This window comes from Lontra canadensis, unplaced genomic scaffold (assembly GCF_010015895.1).
Source record: "Lontra canadensis isolate GAN:19392208 unplaced genomic scaffold, GSC_riverotter_1.0 scaffold9, whole genome shotgun sequence".
Taxonomy (NCBI): domain Eukaryota; kingdom Metazoa; phylum Chordata; class Mammalia; order Carnivora; family Mustelidae; genus Lontra; species Lontra canadensis.
Genome location: NW_022631003.1, coordinates 1,990,931 through 2,012,538, shown reverse-complemented (window position 1 = coordinate 2,012,538; position 21,608 = coordinate 1,990,931). Strand labels below are relative to the sequence as shown.

General features: G+C 34.8%; 1 protein-coding gene across 20 annotated transcripts in view; it reads right to left on the bottom strand.

Annotated features, from left to right (window-relative positions):
• Positions 1 to 1,699: 1,699 nt before the first annotated feature.
• The window catches only part of PPFIA2 (PTPRF interacting protein alpha 2), a 483,812-nt gene continuing 463,903 nt past the window's right edge, over positions 1,700 to 21,608 (bottom strand). For 10 of the 20 annotated variants that reach the window (XM_032854666.1, XM_032854667.1, XM_032854673.1 and 7 more), the window contains 7 exons: positions 21,146 to 21,339; positions 16,672 to 16,769; positions 11,136 to 11,311; positions 10,137 to 10,205; positions 6,389 to 6,548; positions 5,079 to 5,170; positions 1,700 to 3,062 (listed from right to left, as the gene is read on the bottom strand). In XM_032854666.1, the coding sequence (XP_032710557.1) occupies positions 5,112 to 5,170; positions 6,389 to 6,548; positions 10,137 to 10,205; positions 11,136 to 11,311; positions 16,672 to 16,769; positions 21,146 to 21,339 (756 nt within the window). In that variant the 3' untranslated portion in view covers positions 1,700 to 3,062; positions 5,079 to 5,111. The remainder of the gene's footprint in view (positions 3,063 to 5,078; positions 5,171 to 6,388; positions 6,549 to 10,136; positions 10,206 to 11,135; positions 11,312 to 16,671; positions 16,770 to 21,145; positions 21,340 to 21,608) is intronic. The other 10 variants (XM_032854668.1, XM_032854669.1, XM_032854675.1 and 7 more) reach the window with 2 other exon arrangements.

Genomic DNA, 21,608 nt, shown 5'->3' with positions numbered 1-21,608 from the left:
TTGGTTATCAAAGATACATTTAAAGTAAAAAAATATACCATGCCCACTGAGTCTTTGATGGTGCTCAAAGTATTTCCCAATCTTGCAGTTCGTCAGGAACATTATTTTTAAGAGCAGCTGTCCTAATGTAATGGTTTGGGCACATGAAACATATGTGAGAGATAACATGTAAGAGCTTATTGTAATTCATAAAAGTTACTTATAACCAGTATAAGACATTCTGAAAAATAGCTTTTTTTGGACCATAGGCTGTATAAATAAATGGCTTCTCAAAGGAGTGTCCTATTTACTTAAATCGGCTACTTGATTGTTAAACCTGAAAAAATATAGTCAGCTTATTGTTCTCCTGAGTTACACCAACTAGATAGACATTCAGCTTATAATTTGAAGCTGTCGGGTTCCTTAAAGTGTCTCTTCTATTGGGTACATTTCACTCATAATCGCAACTTAATCTTGACGAATAATACATTTTTAATGTTTAAAATGTGTTACCTTATTTTTTCATATAAGATTCAGTTAATTTGAAATGGCAAACTCTTTAGCCGAATGCATATCGTCGTTCATTTGCAAGGTATAAACGAAGGCATGTGCGAAGGGTACATTTGTCTTGCAATCAGTTCTGAAGGGACATGTTAGCAATCAGGCTTGAGTTATTTTCCAGTTGAGTGGGATTGGAAAACAGTGCATGAGCCTGGAGAGAAAGTACTGTTGCTTTCACGTGACCAAAGTGATACCCTTGATCATGTGACCAAGAAAGATACACTTAAGTTGTGGATTGCCTAAAATTTGGAAGGAAAAAAACAGGAATTTTCTATTTAATACTTACCATAAAGCACTTTCACTAGATTGTACCTAAAATATTTTGGATTAAATGTATCTTCAAAAAATACAACATAATGTTACTAAAATACAATCATATTTAAATGTGCTGAAATAAAGTCCGCATGGCCTTCTTTTGATATCTTCATGGAAGTTTTTACTGTAAGACATTGGAAAGATTTAAAGTTGTTCTTTTAAAATCTATGGAAAAGTTTTTCCGATTGAGTTATTTTGTTCAAGACAATACATTAAATGTATAAAAATTAGACCTGCTTTACATTTTAGGAGCACTTTTATTTATATAAAAGTGTATTTGGGAAGGCTCTCATCATTACAAATGTGAAAATTCATAAGGCTGATAGATGGTCAGAAGGAAAAATACTGAGATTCTGAGCTTAATCCATAAATGGGGTTTAGAATCTGGCAGAAATTATATTCTACGTTGAAGAGTATTTTATACTTTTTTTGACGGAATAGGTAGATCTTTTTCTCTCTCTACATTAGAGTCTATTATAAACAATTTGACTATTTCTTACCAGATGATCTCTAAAGGGGAGAAACTGATTTATGTGATTAAGTCATGTATTAAGAGTAGATACAAATCGTTTGTTATTATCATCATATTTTTTATATTACATTTCATTTCCTTAAGCCAAGATGCCCGTCATCAGATGAGCTTAGAAAGCTCTTTCCCATTGTTCCTGCTCAGGCAACATTTTTAGAAAATTTACAATCACCTTCATAAGCAAGTTTAGTGCTCCCCCTTGTGGCCGACTCACTGAAGATAAATAATTGAGTCACTCAAGGGACATTTTGCATTATGGTTTAAGTAAATTGTTAAACACTGTGTGACTAGAAAACAAAGATTAAACAGAGAACCGGAAGTACTTTTTTTTTATTGACAATGGAGAGGGTTTCTGTTACCATTACCTTTTGACTGAATCTGTTAAACAAAAATAGACATCAAAACAAATGTAATGTACGTGCAAACATAGCAAATTAAATACAAAAAGGAAATTACTAATGACAGGTCTTGCGCTTCATAAGATCGAGCAGCAGAAAATCAGCAGTTAGATAAATGGTATTATTAAATAGGTTTTACTTTGAAATCTCCCATATAAACAAAGAATAAACAACAGTAACACCACCAAATAAAGCCACAGGGAAGAGTTACTCTTCTATACTTTTATACACTATATATGTTAATCATTCTGTCTTTCATTTATTTCCTCTGATAAGACTGACTTCAGGGAAGTCGCAACAAGGCCATCTTGGCTAGAAGCTTATAACATTAGACATGAGTCTGGCTAATGCCCTGTTACATTGACAAAAGGGAAAGGTTTCTGGGTTTTGTTTTTTTATTTTTTATTTTTTTCAATGGAAATGAGCCTCAGACTCTGCAGTGGTTGACATTCACTTAGCAGTGCTGGCTGGCGGTTCAAGATATCTGATGAGCATGTGGTTCTTAGTAAAGAAGTTCTTTTCTTTTTTTTCTTGGTCCACAGGTAACAAGAGAAGATAATGTTTATTCCTTAAAAATTTTTTTAAATAATTGCTTTGACTCTTGTAAACAGTTTAGCTCTGTTTTGTATTGAAAAGGAGATCGAGCCATCACAGTGCTATTTCTAAAGATATAGGACATCCCTGATTGCCTTTAAAGGACTATTTTTGGCTCCAGTTCCAGGTTAAATCATTCCTTTTTACATGATCAGAGGCAGGTTTTCAGCTTTAAGTATTGACAGACTTGAAGGAGAAACATATCGATTTGACTGTTACAATTCAAAAACTGTAAAAATGGTGGAATGGTAAAATACAAACAGTACTTGGAATTGTCAAATGTTTGCACTCGAGACTCCATGAACCATATATTTTATTTTTTTAAAAATCATATTTATATCCATTTACATAAGACTTACACAGTTAAAAAGAAATACATACACAGTAATACATAAATGCCTAGTATATTACAATAAAACATGAAAAAAAACAGTGGCTCCATTTCATAAAAGCTGTTGTACAGAATTTATGATGTGGATGATGCTTATTATTCAGATGACTTAAGCATTTTCTTACAATTGTAGTAAACGAATCAAGCTTAATATCTGACTCCCCCCAGATCACATTTTCAGCTGAATAAGCCATTAATTGTGGTTGTTTCCTTAGAATTCAGTCTTCACAAAGGTCTTCACTGTTTGTCTTCCAAGATGGTAGTGCACTTTAGGTAGAGTAGACGGAAAAGACATCTAAAATATTTAATGCACAGCGTTAGTCTACCCACAGCTCCCATCCTGGACAATTCCCCCTCTGCCACCGTTGGTGATCTCCATGCAGCCTGCCCTACGTCTGCCCTGGGAGTCCGTGAACAGAACGTCAGCTAGGATCTGACCGAAAGCTGTATATAATTAACATTTGCTCTTCTCCGATTTTGTGCAGGCCAACTTAATAAATAACAAGATTTGCTCAAGTTTGTGGAAAGCATGGTGGTAAATAGAAACAAAGGTATTCACAGAAAATGTGAGCTGTCCTTTTGAAAAATTTAGAGCTTGCTCATCAGTAAATTTGGTTGAATTGACCTATTCCGTGGAAGAGAGTCATATTCTAGTTCATATCTTTTTAGAGCTCTTCAAGACACCTTTGTTGAATTGTGACAAAACAAAATGGTAATGAATGACATATCTGATGTGGCATCACTGATTCTTTTCTGTCATACTGTGCTTAGGAAAAGCTCACAGTTTCTCTTCCCAACACAAATGAAGCAACAAATGACACATTCTGAATTATTTTAATAATAAAAGTGCTAACAGAAATTGGTTGCCCCAGATTAGGTTATTGTAAAAATAAATACCTTTATCCCATTTAATGGTAAAAACTGGGAAATATTAACTAGAATGCCATGCACAAAATACAGACTGCAAATAGTTAAAGAGTAATTCTACCCATCAGTCAGGAACTAAGAAGCAAGCACTACTCCACATATTAAATAGTCATTTGGAAATTAGTGAAGTATTCAGTTCCTGGGGAAGTTATCATGTTCTTTGTAGAAGCTATTACAAACAGTGTTTTGGAACGCCTCTTACTTAGCCGAATCATTATATACTTTAGATCGTGCCTAATTAGATGCCAAATTGTATACCGTAATTAAATTTTTAATGTTGGGTTTTACATTCTGAAATTAAATCTCTTATCAGAAAGCTTTTTGTTTTATCGGCAGCTTCAAATAGTGACCCAAATAAGGCAGCACACCAGCTCCCATGTTAGGCCCCAAAGACCCACAATAAATTGCGTGGAGCTTTTAGTTCAAGGCAATGAATAAACAGCACAAGATGAGCTGTTCCTCTGCCTGTAACTGTTTCCTCTCCTCATCCCTGGGCACACATTGGGTTCCAAATACTGCTTTAAAAAATTTCCGAAATATTAATTTATTATAAATGGTAACTATTTTGGTTAAACTCAGTTTTAGGTTAAAAAAAAATTCATGAGCACTTGACATGTATCATCCAGGAGACCACAGTCTAACTACTGACTGTTTTTCAGTCAAACTCCATTTTTATACGGACTTGGAAGTGGATTTTTCATCAGCTAAGTATTTCTCTTAAAACAAATGCCTGCTGCTAGCTTACGACGATATCATCCAAGTTTTAGTCCTACTTGCATTCTTGTAATTTCACTTTGTTCCTATGCCGTAAGCCCCAGCTCCTTACAACCCATTTATTTGTTTTCAACAAATATAAATAAAAGCGATGGAAAATAACATGCTGAAAGTTCAAAAATTATCAGCCTATTGTTTTTAATAATAAACCACCTCTACGACATTCTCCTGTCTCTGCTATTTGACTCTGTGTACCTACTAAAATCACTCTCTGCTTACTTCAGCTTCCCCTGCATAAAATACTCACTTAAAAGTGTGTCATTCTCAAAGTGTCAAACTGTCCTCAGTAAAACCCTATGTGCGTCCATATAAAATGCTACTCAAAAGTAGGTGCTGGTGGCCGGGGCTGCAACCTGCCGATGTGTCATAAGATAGTGGCAGGCCTCCAACAGCAGGACCTTACATCAGTCAGAGCAGGCAGATGGTGACTGGAAGGACACGATTCAGAGCTACGATACTAAGACTTGTCTCCTACTGTCTAGCAATCTGAAAGGGTGATCTCCCTTCTGGACTGCGAGGCCATCCCAAAGCGTGTCGTGTATATTTCCTGCTCTATGTAGGTGCCGCTTTGGGGTGGTTTGTTTTTGGTCAGCCAAGGGAAGCTACTCACAGCAAGTCAGTGCTGCCTCCTTTGAGTGGCTTGTCAACATGAATATGTGCGAACAGTGGAGTTGTCTAACCTCTGCAGTCTTGATGAAGCAACTGCGAACGGAGAAAAGGGCTTTAGAGGAACTTGGATGATGGAGTCCAGAATCTCAGACGAGAAGGGTGACCCCCTGCGTAAAGGGATCCTTAACATATTAATAGACCTTCTTTCTCTCAGACATGAGCCACTCCTATCCCTTCCCGCTAGACCAAGTTACTAAAGAAAAGTTACTCCAGTGTGATTCAGCTGAGCTTTCGAGTTGTGTATTCCTCCTTAGAAGCCTGTAAGGAAAGCAGCTCCCCACCGCACTTCTGTTTTTGAAGCGAAGATTGCTTCTAGAAAATTCCAGATAGTGGATTTTTCTCCCCTCTCCAAGTATTGAAGAGCTTCTTCACTAATTTGAATCACATTAGATTCCTCATGAATTTTGTTAACATGTTCCATAATATTAACAAGTGAGAAGATGTGTAGATCAGAGATCATGGTTTATATTGAAACTAATTTTAAGGGACATGAGGGCTATAACCTTGAAAAGAAATAATGACTCTGGGCAATTGTCTTAATAAAGAGAGAGGGAAGCTATTTTTTTTTTTAATGCCTACCAAATAGAAATAACTTTGTGACTACTATTTCAAAGTGGTATCTCCTTCAGAATGGCTGTTTTCCTTTGTGAAGTATGTCACACAAGTCTAATGTCCACAGAAGGAAATAATACTAATTGGGAAATTACTGTTGGCTTTGTGTTTGTTTAATTCTCTTCTCATAGTTGTGCTTGTTTATTTAAGGCCTTCTGCCTTGGTCAGAGGTAAAAATATCTGATGAGTCTGGGTTTCTAAGACAAAATATAAAACTCATAATATTCAAACATGTAGGGCAACCACAGAGTTAATTTCCATTCACTAGGGACCATTAGTCCAAATCCAACCTCTAACTAAACAAATTCTTTACTTTGAGAATAGAAGAATAAAGAAACACAAATCATGCAGATGAGTATTGTTCTTCCTAGATGTGGACATTAGCCAAAATTGTCCTTTTTAGGATTTTCTAAATTCTTTTTAAAAATGTAAACGAGGTGCCATGGGTTCATGCATCAGCCGATTCTAAGAATCTGGTTTTTGATGAAAGCAAAGTAAACTTCAAGCAGAGCAAACCAACTTAAGAAAAGAATTCCAGAAAGCTATTCAAGGTCAGAGAATGATACTAGCTTTTGCTAAACAGGTTTTTTTTGTTCTGTTTTGTTTTACTTTATAAGCAGAAATGCAAAACTACTGTACCATCCGTTGTCATTTTCCTCGATTGCCCAGATGTTGTGGTTAACCTGAATCCAGCCGGTAACGTTTCTGAGGAGCCAGGCATCATGCTGATTCCATGTACTTCACGAGGGGGAAACTGTCTTCTCCATGTTGACCCACGCCTGAAATTCTTGTCATCACTCTGCCAATAATAGAATTATAATCTGATGTGATAACAAGTAAACTAGTCCAGCTACTTAAAACTGTGTGCTTAGAAATAGGTAATATTGAGGATTTATATTCGGTCTGTAAAGCATACATATGAAATACTGTGCTTTATTTTGAGAGTTCTACTGATTCCAAAATGATAGCATAGGAGATTTGCAACAGAAATGCTTTTATAAAAATATTTCTGTGACTTCAACTCTTAAGGTTTGCTATCTCTAAAAGTAAACAGTTTTGAAAATCTAAAGTAAAGCCACAAATGTTTCCCTGAAAAGAATATGACCTCTTCTTTGTTACACTTTAGGGCAACTCATGTTACTGTATGAGATGACATATTTAGTTTAACAGGTGTTGGGCGAACTGCATTTGACTCACAAACTTGAAGAACCGCTTCATGGATTTTACTTTTATGTTAACAAGAGAAAGGAAAAAGCTATGTTTGATACAGCCTGGAACACATGAGATACTACTGCCCATAGTCTGTGTAGGAAACTCTAAATTTGTCATTTGTCAGATTTCAGCTGATACTAATTAACTTGTAGTTTACCGAAAAACCTGTGCAGCCTGGAAACCATCCTTTTAATAAATCCACGTGCTCCTTAGATGCTACTGAAAGCCGAATATAATTCGGGTTGCTGTTTTACAAGTGTAATGCTGGTACATCATTATGAATACTCTCTTCCCTCTCTGTGCGTACACAAAGTACCTGCTCAGATACAATGAACTTTCTCTGAATTCGTAAGGAGTGATATGTAACCTAGTGTCTAACTAGTATTATTAAGCACAAATTTTTCTTATTGTCAAATTCTAAGAAATCTATTAATCGTTCTACATAGATCTTAGCTTCTTATATCATTAAGTTTCTTATCTAAGCAATGGCTATCTATTCACTGAAGTTCCAGCTCAGTATGTGGGGTTGACCCTACTAGCTCAGGTGACCTCATTTTGGCATATAGAACAAAATAGGTCAACATTCATCTCAAATTATCGTGTTATAATTGAGTAAGACTATAAGGTATTCTTCATCATAGACTGCTAATATAATTGATATTCAGAGTCGTTTTGGAAAAGAAGATCATTAATGAAATTATATGTAAATCTGTATATCTCTATAGATATAGCCATCTACTAGAATCCTTATTACCCAAATCTAAATTTTGTTTAAATTAAGTAGCCAGTTTATAGTTTAAGAGTTCTCTGCTTTTCCTTTTCTCAGCTGCCAGGTTCTGCATGGTCCTAGGCCTCACATGTTTATAAATAAAAAAAAAGGAGCAGAATTTCACAGTTGTGGCCTCTCTGATTTCTTGAATTTTGAGAGTTCTTGCATAAAGATAAATATTCTTCAGTTCTATGAATCATTACATTACATTGTAGGGATCTACAGCTCCTATAACGTATGGGTTAAGGAGTGAAAAATAAGCAATTCCTTTTGCTTTTTTTTTTTTTTTGTAGTAATCTAAAGCTTTTTTTTTTTTTAATTAACATGTAATGTATTGTTTGAGGGGTACAGGTCTATTGTGTGGCTCTTTTAATATAGTGTTACTGCAGAAAGCTAATAGGACCTACAAGTGACAACATCAGAGGACAAAGTTTTCATGAGGTTAGGCTAAAAGATAACCACTTAACTGAAGTCAAAGTCTGTAGAAGCACATGAGCACTTCTCAAATTCTTTCAGTGGAATCTGAATGTAATCAGCCCCAGAAACAAGTACACTCTGGTTCTGGGTAAGTTGTTTAAGCTATTTTTTGTTCACACCCCCAAAAATAAAAATAAAAAAAAATAAATAATAGATAAAAACAAAAACAAAAAACACTAGGACAAAAGAGACTGTAGAGTTTGAGTGATAAAATCATGTGCCATATTTTTAACAATAAGAAAAAGATGCAGCATATTTTAAAGGCAGATAGTCACATTCCATTTAGACCTTTCTGCTTCTTTCTTTCTTTCAGAAAGCAACACTGACTCATACAGGCTTGTATCTCTACTTGGCTCCTTTGGTTCAAACCACATTTAAAAATATAGCAATAGGGGCGCTTGGGTGGCTCAGTGGGTTAAAGCCTCTGCCTTTGGCTCACGTCATGATGCCACAGTCCTGGGATTGAGCCCCACATTGGGCTCCCTGCTTAGGAGGGAGACTGCTTCCCCTCTCTTTCTGCCTGCCTCTCCGCCTACCTGTGATCTCTGTGTGTCAAATAAATAAATAAAATCTTTAAAAAAAGTAAAAATAAAAATATAGCAATAAACAGATCTTTAATAATTTTTATTAAAATTCCTTTTGCAACTTTTAAGCAAGTAGAATAATTGTGTTCAAAAGGATACAGCGTTTATGTAGACTATCTTTTTGATTCAACAATTAAGATTAAGGACAAAAGATTATCAAACAACTTATAAAATGAAAATAAGTTCAGTATTAACTGGGTTTTAAAAATATGAATCATTACCCTGATTGGACAGGAGTATGAATTTATAGGAAGTTAGCTGATGTCAAGACTGTAGAGCTAATCTGTCTATAACCTCCTCTACAAATGGGTTTTATAAATCCAAGATCATTGCCCTGCCCATTTGAATGTGGAATAATTGCCTCATTTGAGGATTTGCTGGGTTCATTCACAAAATTATTTTAATGAGCTTTTTTCTATAGCCAAGAAACACCTGCATTTTGAAATTTGCGTTTTTTACTTCATACTCTGGTTTTCTTCTTACTTCTTCCAGAAAGGGCCTGTAAAAAACTCAGAAGGGGGGCTTCTGGGTGGTTTAGCGGGTTAAGCCTCTGCCTTTGACTGGGGTCATGATCCCAGGGTCCTAGGATCTAGCCCTGCATTAGACTCTCTGCTCAGCAGGGAGCCTGCTTTCCCCTCTCTCTCTCTGCCTGCCTCTCTGCCTGCTTGTGATCTCTGTCCATCAAATAAATAAATAAAATCTTTAAAAATAAACAAACTCAGAAGGACTGTTAAAATCCTTGTGCCCCTTGTGTTCCTTTATCTCAGGAGGCTACTTACATGTTTATTATTTTCCAAATAATTTAAACATGCATATATGATGCTTGGGATTCTTACATTCCATATGGCTTTCAAATCCTATGACTGTTGAAATGTTTTCATATGTTTTTAAGGAAAACTCAATATTGCTATCTAAAATAATGAAAGGCTTCCCCTTTACTGAAAGCCAGTTTTCTCATTTTAATATCCTAAAATTTCCTGTGAAGATATACTGATACTTAAGAAATAAGCACATTCCTTATTAAAAAGCTGAATTTATCAGGATTAGTGTTATATCGCTTTTTTTTAATGTCACTCAACATAATTCTGTAGTCACAGCTCATAAAAGAGACTGTTTCTGAATTACTCCTTCATGTTCCTAACTGCTGATACAATATTTATGAATTCATAAAGGTTTTTCCAAAACCGAATGAGTCATAAAATTTAATATTTAAGAACAATAGTGGGGAAAACTCTAGATTCTATCCAGTGAACAAGCATCTGATTAATTTTTGAGCACTATTCCTTGAAAGCCGTTTTATTTGTACTCTCTGAGATCCCTTGTGAATGATACAGAAGGGACTTACTTCGTCCAGTCGCCGTTCAGTTCCCAGAGCCAGGAGGTTATTGTACTCTCTTTCGAGGATCTGCCTTGCCTGTTGACATGAAAGTACAGTTATCATTGCAAAAGTCACATTATATTTTAAAAATGATGAAGATTGCATTCATTTGAGAAAACATTACAAATCCTAACTTTTTTATGGGGGCTTAAGTTTTTAGTTCTCCATGTCTACAAGCCGTTGTAAGTTTTAGTTATAAATATAAGGTAGGGCAATTTTCTTTAGTCTGTGGACAATGGAGAAATGGCCACACAGTTTGAGGTCAAGGGGTTCTGACCTTACTTTATTTTACTCCAAAGTAAGTAAGTAAAGTAAGTCGCCTTACTTCAATCCAACTGAGTATTTTATATAAACTTCATAATATATAAAAACAAAATAAAAAGTGAAGTTGACTGCCAAATTTTTGAAATATCTATGTCTGATATTTATCACGTCTATTCTCAAACCTGGCCAATAATCATTATTTGGGGGAACTTGAGATACTCAGGATTCCTATACCATATCTCTGGGTATCTGATTTCTTAGGCTTGTGATGAAGTTTGAAGGCTTTACGTTTTTAAGGAACTCTGATGATTTCAGATAATTATCCAGGCTGGGGAATCAATGGCATCCTCATTGCTAAGTGTCTGTCTAATTCAGACATGTAAATAGAAATGAACACCTCTCAGAGAGGTAGAGACTGAAAGCCATCTGCCAGGGATATTGTTTTGGGAAATCTGGCATTCATCTGGAAGGCTGGACTACATAACCTCTAAATCCCTTTTCCTGCTTAATTTTATGATTTTGTTTTGGCTAGAAATCCAATGGCTTGAAATTAAAGCCCCAGTGACACATTTCAAAGGTTGAGCTGAGCTAACTCTCATTAGGAATCATGAATACACAGCCAACTTTTATTTTGTCCCTAAAAGTTTAGTTTATCGTTATATAAATTAGGACACAGTGTAGCGACAGCACAAAGGGGCTTGCCTGGGTGTTCTGTGTTGGAATCTGTAGTAATAATGCTAAGCTGCTGTAGTCAAAGTTCTCATCCAGGGCTATAAGGGAGCCATGCACACCGCTTTCAAGAATATTATTTGCATATTCTCGAAGTCCAATTGCTTGTATCCAGCGAATAACTCGATCATTGCTCCACACCAACACATCTAGGAGAAGAGGTGCATCATTTTAGGCTGCAATATTTTCCACGATAAATAAACCTATTGGCTGAAATGACCCACAGGTGTCTGGCCAAGTCAGCATTTATGTGAATTTCTTGAACCACTCGCTGATGTACCTGACCCCCTTGTGTTGCATGTATTTACCTTCTTGTAACTTACCTATGCTACTTGTAGCCTAGAAAAAAAAAAGTTGTCATTGGAAGAGTGTTTGTTATCACTGAAAAGCACTTCCATCACCCAGAACACCATGTCTCAAAGTGTTTCCTGTTTTCATTCTGGAGCTCTAGGGGTCTGTCTGAAGTTCAGTGATTTTATCACCAGATGGGGACATTTCTCATTTGTGTCTTGATACATAGCCCTTCGGTGAAGACGACAAAATGGGAAGCTAGTATGATTCTTCATCATTGTTTTTTAACTACTCGTTAAATATTGAATGTGGACTAGAGATACTGTTTTTTTTTTTTCTTTTACCTGAAGCAGTAAGTCAAAGAACTGAGCAGTAAGATGGAACAAGGATTCCATAGTTTGCTACTTAACCCACGACTTTGTCAATTCATTATTTTTCAATCACATATTAATGCAAAAATCAAGCCCTCGGTCAAGTCACAAGTGGGGGGCAGCGTATTTATATATTGTTTAAGTTTTTCAAAAGCATTAATCATTTGTCCTAATGCGTTCACTTATCATCAAATTAGGATTGTGCATACCATTAAAGCAACAGAGTGGTATCTCTGCCCCACAGGGTCCCCTCATGTCAGGTTCTCAGTCTCCATCCTCACGTCAGCAGTAACCAGTATTCTAACTATTCTTAGTACAGATTAGTTTTTTGAGGTTTGATTTTTTTAGTTTTTTATAAATGAAATTGTACAATATGTACTTTTGTGTCTGTGTCTTTCACTCAATATGGGATTCATCTGTGCTCTGGAAAACAGAAGTCTCCTGCTTATTTTCATCATTACTTAGTATTCCATTGTATGATTATGCCACAATTGATCCATTCTACGGTTGATGGACACTTGGCTAGATTCCACTGTGGGTATTAAGGATAGTACTGCTTTGAATACCCACAGGTATACTAAATAAATTCTACTCTCACAATTTAAACCTCCAGTGGCAATGTATAAAAATCTGCATCTTTACCAATACTTTGTATTTTTCATATGTTTTGTTTTATTTGCTTGTTTGTAGTCATTATGATAAATTTGTTGTTATAGATTGAGTTGTGTCCTTCCAATAATCATATGTTAAAGTCCTAATCCCCACTACCTCAAAATGTGACCTTATTTAAAGATATGTTCTTTATTGAAGTAATCTAATTAAAATAAGGTTATTAGGGTGGGCCCCTATCCAATATGATGATTTCCTTCCAAAAAGGGGAAAGTTGGAAGTAAGATATGCACACAAGGAAAACAACATGAAGATCAAGGCAGAGATCAGGGTGATGTGTTTAAAGTCAAGAAACATCAAGATTGACAGAAAACCACCAGAAAGTAGGGGAGAGGCATGGAACTGGGTCTTCCTCATAGCCCTTAAAAGGACCAACCCTGCTAACACCTTCATCCAGCCTCCAGAACTATGAGACAATATATTTCTGTTGTTTTCCAGAAAAAGTATGAAGAATACTTTGGGAAATATAGTAGCTTTTTTTCTATTGAAACTTTAAGACAACCTGTACTTTTAAGAGTATTTTTAAGTTCACAGCAAAATTGAGCGGGAAGTACAGTGTTTCCATATAGCCCCTGTCCCTGTAGATGCACAGCCCTCCTGACTATAAAATCCCTCACCAGCATGCTCCATTGTTCCATTAGGCAAACTGGCATTGACACCAAGTCCACAGCTAACATTAGGGTTCATTCTTGGTGATGTACACTCTACAGGTTTGGACAAATGTATAATGACATGTATTCATCATTATATTATCATACAGAATAGTTTCACTGCCCTAAACATCCCCTGTGCAACATTTATTTATCCTTCCCTCTCCACTCAACAGGCAACCACTGACCAATTGTTCTTGTGTCCATAGTTTAACCTCTTCCAGAATGTCGTATAGTTGGAATCATATGGTATGATTCTTACAGTATAATCATGTACTACTTTTCTTTCAGTTAGCGGTATGCGTCTACGGTCCCTCCCTGTCTTTTCACGGTCTGGTATTTCATTTCTTTTTAGCCATATTGAATCTTTATATATAGACCCTACTTAATTCACATATTAATTTGAATCATATGCATATCATTAGATTACTTGGATTTTCTATGTATCTTTTTCCAATCCTTATTTTTTTTTTTTATTTAATGAGGAACATGTGAAGAAAGACTCATAATGCCTACCTCCCAGTCTTATTACCGTTTCCTGTTTCAGCCAAAGCAGAATGAATTTCTTTAGGGAGAATGATGTTTACTGTCTCCCTCACACTTATGGGTCTTTCTTTCTTCATGTCTTCAACAAGGCAAAAGACTTTAATGCTCTTTACTACATAGAGAAATTTTATAGTACACACACACACACACACACACACACACACACACATTCACTGGGTCTCCGTGGGTCATTCCTAAAGTATATATTTTCCTCTGAGCTTTCATTAACTTGTTCCACTAAGGTGTTAAATCTCAGAAAATGGGATATAAGTGGGTTAGTATTATACTGTGGTTAAATTAACCAACTGCTATTGATAACAACTGATTGATTCAAATGACTGGTTGCAATAAACTTGCACTTCAGAAACTGGGCAGGTAGGTATGGCTGACAGCATCAGTCTCCAATTGCTTTCACTAAGTGCAATATTTTTTAAAAGTAATGCTACAACCATTTCCTCAAAAAAAAAAAAAAAAAAAAAAACCGCTCAGTTTTCTTTGTATGAAGTGGATCTGTAAGTAGGAAGAGCTTGTTCTTTTCTAGAGATGGGCTTATATTTTGACATTTGTATTTACCATATTTCTGCAAATATAGACAAGACATTTGTGTTTACCGTATTTCTACAATATATCTTCATTAAAAATTCCATTGCCACACCTGTAGCTAAGAGTCCTCAAATTTATAAAATTATAAATAGAAAATAATCCATTTACTTATAAGGTGAAGGTAAATAAAGCACTAATCTAAACTTTATTCCTTCTGAACAGCAATTTGCTTTTTTAAAAAAATTTTGTAAATCAGCTTCCTTTCTAAGAAAAATTTATGCCCTGACTTTAAAGCTTTTTGTAAGGATCCTCTTGACCTCAACAATAAATGGCTAGACATCAGTGTTGACTGTTTCCTAGCAACAAATTAAATGTTAGTACATTCTTGATATTCACATGGTTCCCTCATTTCAGAAAGCTGTTTATTAAGGTCAAGGTTAATTAACACTTCAGATAATAACAGAGACCCCTCGTCAGCATCAAGACTTATTCCTGCAAATGTCATTGGATCAGTTACAGGAAATAATGGCTATTTACGATCTCCCTCACAGCCTCCTATCATATGGAACTCTGTGTGCACAATCCTAGCGAATCACAGCAGTTTTTCTCAGGGCTATGATGTAACCAGTAGCTGCCAAAAACTAATACAATATTTGGTATGGGGCCAAATGGGTAATTTCTCCTTCTCTTTTACATCTACCTATATATGAAACATTCCATGTGGAGAGACCAAGCATAATAAAATCAAATCGGAAAAAATACTTAAGAAAGAAAACTAGAAAGTGGTTTCCCATGGGTAAAATCTATTTGTGTGCTAAAACATCTTTTGTTAGGTCAAGCATAGACTTCTTTCTAAGGTCTTTCTTTGATCAATTCATTCCCAAATTTCAATTCAACTGAATGACAAAGTACTGAAAACAACTTGCAATTTCCTGGGGCCCCAAAATAACGTGAAATCAAACAGCTCAATTTTGATAATGGAAAAACACTTTCTTGCTCCTAAGTAATGAGTCAAATGAACTGTTACAAGAAATCCATTGTGTGTCTATGTACTCTCCAATGAACCATATACAGAAAAATATATTAACCAATCACCTTCACGTGCATTCAAGCCCATTCTACTAGAATTAATGTGCTGTCCCTAAACTGCTGAAGATAAAAGTAATTTCTGACACTGTTTATCACAAATGAAAATGATAGAAGTCTAAGATAATCCTAAAGAATAAAACAGCACTAAACTTGGATAGGAAGGAAAGGGTAAAGTAACATGCAGCACATACTATTTTCATATTTAAAGTGAGCCCTCCCAAAAAAGTGAGTCCCAAAGAAAGTGAAGATGAAAACTGACTCATGTCTAACTGTGAACAGTTAATGTACAAACACTTATTGAATTTGGTGAAATGCTCCCACATATCAACCCTTGGTGAAGAATAAATGGGAACATTGCTTTATCCAAAATCTTCAACAAGAAATTTGGTGATATTTCCCTTAATGAGAAATTTTTTCCTTTTGAAAAAGTATAAATGGACCTAAATGGACTGATGACTTTTACTGAAAAAGACCCATAGATACCTATACCCAACAATGAAATTTTCTTTCAACAACAGTAATTAAAAGTAAACTGGTGCTTAATAAATATAGGATCTAAAATGTTCCTTTAAACAATTCTTTCCCCTGTATATTAAAGTACTTCTCAACATTTAGAGGATTAATATTAAATACAATACTTTTATAATCTGTAATATGGAGCGTCTTTTCTTATTCAAATCAAACCTTTTTGTACACACAATAACTGCAGCAATTAGCAATGCTTCTAAATCATTTCTTTGACTTAACAATTATAGCTAAAATTATTAATGGATTAGTCTCATTTATAGAGGTGAAATCTCTGTGTAACTTCTATATAAAATCCCTGTATAATTTCTGTAACCATAGTACAAAAATAAAATTTCTAAGCACTGAAAGAAAATTCAAATGATATAAACCAAAGGTGAACTGCTATAAATAAATTATATACCATATTTCTCTGAATCATATGAGAATGTTCTATTAAAAGTTTGACAAAAATATCTACCTGAAGATATCTTTAGGACAAACAGACTGTATAATTAACAGGTTAAAAGGAGTACATCTCAATTTATTCATTTGTTCATGATTCATTTGTTCATAAGGGGGTCAATGCAATTTTTAAAAAATTCAAGAATACATTCTAGATGGGATGGATATTCACCTTATAAAGTGATGCTATCTTTTTTATGTTTATGTTTAATGTTTCCTAAAAGCAAAAAAAAGAAATAATGATGACACTATTCTAACTAGTGACATAAATAGTTATGCTATTTAGTGACCTTGTAACATATAGACCATTTGGGGTTCATAAAAGTGAAAGCTAAAAATTCCAGAAAAAAAGGCATTTGATATGAAAGAAAGATATACTACCTTTGATTTCATGTTGGCTTGCTTCCCGTCTTCTTTCTAGTTCTTTTCTGTCATAATTCAATCTCTTTAAGCACATAATTCCATATTGTAAACTTGTTCTGTTATTTTTTTTTTTTAAAAGAAGAAAACACATTGAACTTTACTCAGCAGATAATAAATGTTCTTTGGTTAAGCATAGTCAACACTATGTACTACTTCTGAGGGCAAAGGAATAATAAATTACATTTGTAATTAAATCCTTTAGTACTGGTGGGAAACAAACTACCGTTATTTTAAGCACACAATGTTTCTAAAAAGTAAAAATATTAATTTCAAAATAAGAAAACCATAGTCTTGAAAAGAACTGTGGATTATGTTGTTCATCCATGTCTTTTTCTTCCATCAAGCTATTTTGACATTATTTGTAGACAAATGAACACTTTCCTCATTTGGAAAGAATTTAAAGCCACTATTATGATAAAAGAAAGAAATTTATAAGAAATGAATACTTTCTTCTTAAGCTGATCAGAAAAACATATAAACACATGAATAAGTTAAAGTTAGACAGGGAACCACATACCAAAATGAATAGCTACCCCCTCTCAGTGCTACAGAGTATGTGAAAGAAATGAGTCAGCAGATAATGAAATTCTGTGTGGAAAGGATATTGTGGAAGAGTAGAAAACTGATCAGATCCTTAAAGGTCAGGAAGCAGAAAAAGGGTTATTAAAGAAAATGCAGCGCCTGAACACAGGGTTGCCAATGAAATTTTTAAATGTGTGGTGATAGTGAGACATACTGTACAGAGTTGGAAATCCATGCCAGGAAATAAGGAGGAATATGATTCCATATGGAGAATGGGGTAACATTATGGAAAGACTGAATTCAGCCTAAGTGTGGAATACATCTAGGTGATAGAGAACTGTCTGGCTGGTTTTCACAGCAAAAAGAATTGATCATAATTTTTTTTTTTTTTTTTGGTTTCGGTGTAGGAATATTAACATGGCAGGAAAATTGGAGATGGGGAGAATAGGTAAACCTAAGGATAGGGAAATCAATTAAGGGGTCAATGCTGTGAAAATAAAGGACACAGAAAGGACAATTGCCACGAGCATACAAAGAAAATCCAGACACTAGAGATGTTCAGAGAGAAGAAAGAAGACATGGTGATATTAAATATAAAAGATGTGAAAGAGTACAATAAGAAAAAATAATTTCTAGGCTTCAAGAGTAAAGAGCATTGTTATTAGTGATTTCTTGTTTAGAAATACACACAAATTTAGCCATACACACTGGCCAGCTTACACCCAAGCACTGGATGCATTTCTAAGTCTCCCATTTTAATAAGAACAATGCTGAGTTAAAATATTTCAGAATCAGAAGAAATGAGAAAAAAATCAAAGTGTTATGGGCTGAATTATGTTCCCTCAAATTCAAATGTTCAAGCCCTAATCCTCAGTATTTCAGAATATGACTATATTTGAAGATATTTAAAAGGGTAAATCAATTAAAATATAGCCCTTAGGGTGGATACTATTCCAGTCTCACTGGTAGGTGCCCTCATGAGAAGAGGAAATTTGGGGGTGCCTGGTGGGCTCAGTCAGAAGAGTGTGCGACTCTTGATGTTGGGGTAGTGAGTTTGAGCCCCATGTTTGGTGTAGAGCTTTCTTTAAATAAATAAATAATTAAAAAAAAAAAAAAGAAGAGGAAATTTGGACATGCAGAGAAACTGGGAAAGTGCACACTCAGAGGAAAGATCGTGTAAAGACACAAGAAGAAGTCAGCCATCTGCAAGCCAAGAAGAAATCAACCTTCATCTTGAACTTCTTGACTCCAGAACTGTGATCAAATCAATTTCTGTTATTTAAGCCACACAGTCTGTGGTATTTTGTTATGGCAGCCCCAACAAATTAATGTAGTGGAAAAACAGATAACATTGATGTAATAACAGCCATAGACATTAGGTAGCTTGAGGTTAAACCAATGGCTCTTGGCTCATTTCTGTCAAGTGTTTATACGTAATATAAAATTGTACTATAAGGAGGATATATATTATTACATCAATGTCTACCAGATGGAAAACTGGGCCATAACGACAGTGGGATGCTCTATGCAGTCAGTTCTACCTGCTTTAGGTCAGAACTAAGCATAGCATAAAGATGAAGCTCGTGTATTTCCCTGAACCAAGAGAACCCCACTATTTCTGTAATTTTTATTAAAAAAAAAACCTTGATCAATGTAATAATCATTTTTACTATAATGTAAAACAAAAGTCAATCAGTGAAGAGTGGGAAACAGCTGCAAATATGTCATCAAATATTCTAATATTTGAAAATCTACTACAACCACATAAAATTTGAGTTCAAGGACAGGGAACTCATTACCTAATAATGTGTATAAGATAGGGTAATTGGGAGTCCTACAAAGCTGTTCTTTCTATTGAACATAAATCATTCACCCTACTACCTACAAGTATTTGAACTAGAAAAGCACATGTTCAATAGAGCAAATATTATTCTTCCACCATGTAATAATATCAAAACAGGAAAACATCTAAAGTCTTTCCTTATCCAGGCTAAATGTCTTTAATTTATTCAACTTTTCAGGGTGCCTGGGTGGCTCAGTCAGTTGAGTGTCTGACTTTCAGTTTCAGCTAGGGTCATGGTCTCAGGGTCATAATCTTGGGATCATGTCTCAGGGTCGTGGGATTGAGCCCCGCATCCAGCTCCACACTGGGAGTCAAGCCTGCTTAAGATTCTCTCTCCATCTCCCTCTGCCCTCCTCCTAGCTTGCATGAGGATTCACTTGCTCTCTATCCCTCTCTTTCTCTCAAAATAAAAACAATAAGTTAAGTTAAATATATTTTAAAGAATTAATTTAACTTTTCCAGTGGACTCTTAGCACTTTATCAATAACAATTTAATGCCTATATATTAATAGTTTCTTATTGTCATCTCACCATATGGTAGAACTTCACTGAGTCTGACAATAAACACAGTCTAAATATGTCCTGTAAGCCATTAACCAAAACTGAGATTTTTGTGCCAAGTATAAATCATAACTTTTTCACTTGATCTACTTCTAAATCATGGATTCCTATCCAACATTTTAATGGTTTCTAAAAACCACATCACACTTATCTCTACTAAATTTAATCCAACAGTATCAACAACTGTATTAAGATTCAAAACACCTCCATAAGTTTAATTGAAGAGCTCCAATTATTATCTCTTTATCCTAATTTTATGTCATCAACATATCTGATTTTTTATACCATTTTCATTTTAGTCACTAATTAAATGTTGGACAGGATGTGAACAAATAGGGGTTTGAAAGCCAAAGTCAACTAGATTTATATTTATTAATTTATCATAATAAAAAATACTTATGAAACCATAAAACAAACTCAACTATAGAGAACAAACTGAGGGTTGATGGAGAGAGTTGGGTGGGGGAAGGGTTAAATGGGTGATGGTATTAAGGAGGGCAATTTTTGTGATGGATACTGGTGTTGTATATAAGTGATGAACCATAAATTCTCCTGAAACTAGTAATACGCTGTATGTTAACTAACTAGAATTGAAATAAAAACTTGAGGGGCACCTGGTTGACTCAGTCCTTTGGCTCAGGTCATAATCCAAAGGTCCTGTGATTAAGCCCCCACATTGGGCTCCCTGCTCAACAAGGAGTCTGCTTTTCCTTCCCCCTCTGCTCCTCCCCCCTGCTCGGTGTGCTCTCTCTCTCAAACAAATAAATAAATCTTTAAAAAATAAATAAATAAAAACTTGAAGTGAACAAAAAAGAATCCTAATCCAACCGACAATTTCTCACATAACCCTCAAAGATATCAGCATGACATTTACGACACGGTATTATAACAAGCTTCTTCTCCCCCCCCCCCAGATAGTAAACAACTTCAAAAAAAAGGTTACATCTTATTCATAGGTCCTTACGGCTGTCTCACAATTCATTCAGTGTTTTTTTCTGAAAATTAATGCACAAATAAAAACATTAAAAGATTTATATGAAAACAAAGAAACAATTTCTTCAGAGAATTCCTTCTCAAATTTTTTCTGATATATACCTAAATTATATAATTTATAACTATATGTATATTTATAGAGTTGAAACTGACTTAATTTTATTCTTAATAAATAATTTTCTAATATAAAAACACACACAGATACAAATCACAAATATGGAATTTCCAAAAGATACAGAAAAAAAGTTATATTGCATTGTGTACATGTGTGGTTCCATGAACTTTGAGCTCATAATATGTACACAGCTCTTTATTAGATAGTCACTGCAATTTGCTCTGTATTAGATAGTCTGTATTAAATAGTCACTGCAATTTGCTGCATGAAAATATGTGCCAAGTATATGCACAGAGATGTTTTGAATAGCATAATTCTCTATTTCTTAGACATCTTTTTTTCTAGTAATATATACATTATTTACAGTTTCATTTTAATTACTGTTTGAAAAAACCTACCGATGGAAGCTATCCACCATTTTTAAATGAACGCGGAGATCTTTTTTTGTTAGGTGATCTAACATTCTTGCATCTACCAAGCATTCCATAAAATAACTTCTGTATTGAGGTAACCCCAGGCTGGGAAGCCATTCATTTCCAATCCACTCGTGGTTCATATCTCCATAAGCCAGAGTCTGTAGAAAAACCGGACACTAGAATTGTTTTATAGCAGTCAAGTTTCTTAGCCAATAAAATGAAATGGTAATAGGAGGATATTGCATATTCTTATAACTGATATTTAATTAATATGCTATATGGGAAAAAAGCAGAAATAATACCTAGCCTTTAAGTATTTGACTTAATTGGACAAAATGGAACTCTGGGTACATGTATCATGGCACCTGCTTGCAGAAAATGATTGTGTTTGTTTTGTATTCTCAGAAGAAATTACATTCTATACAAATATACATTTTTAAATTAA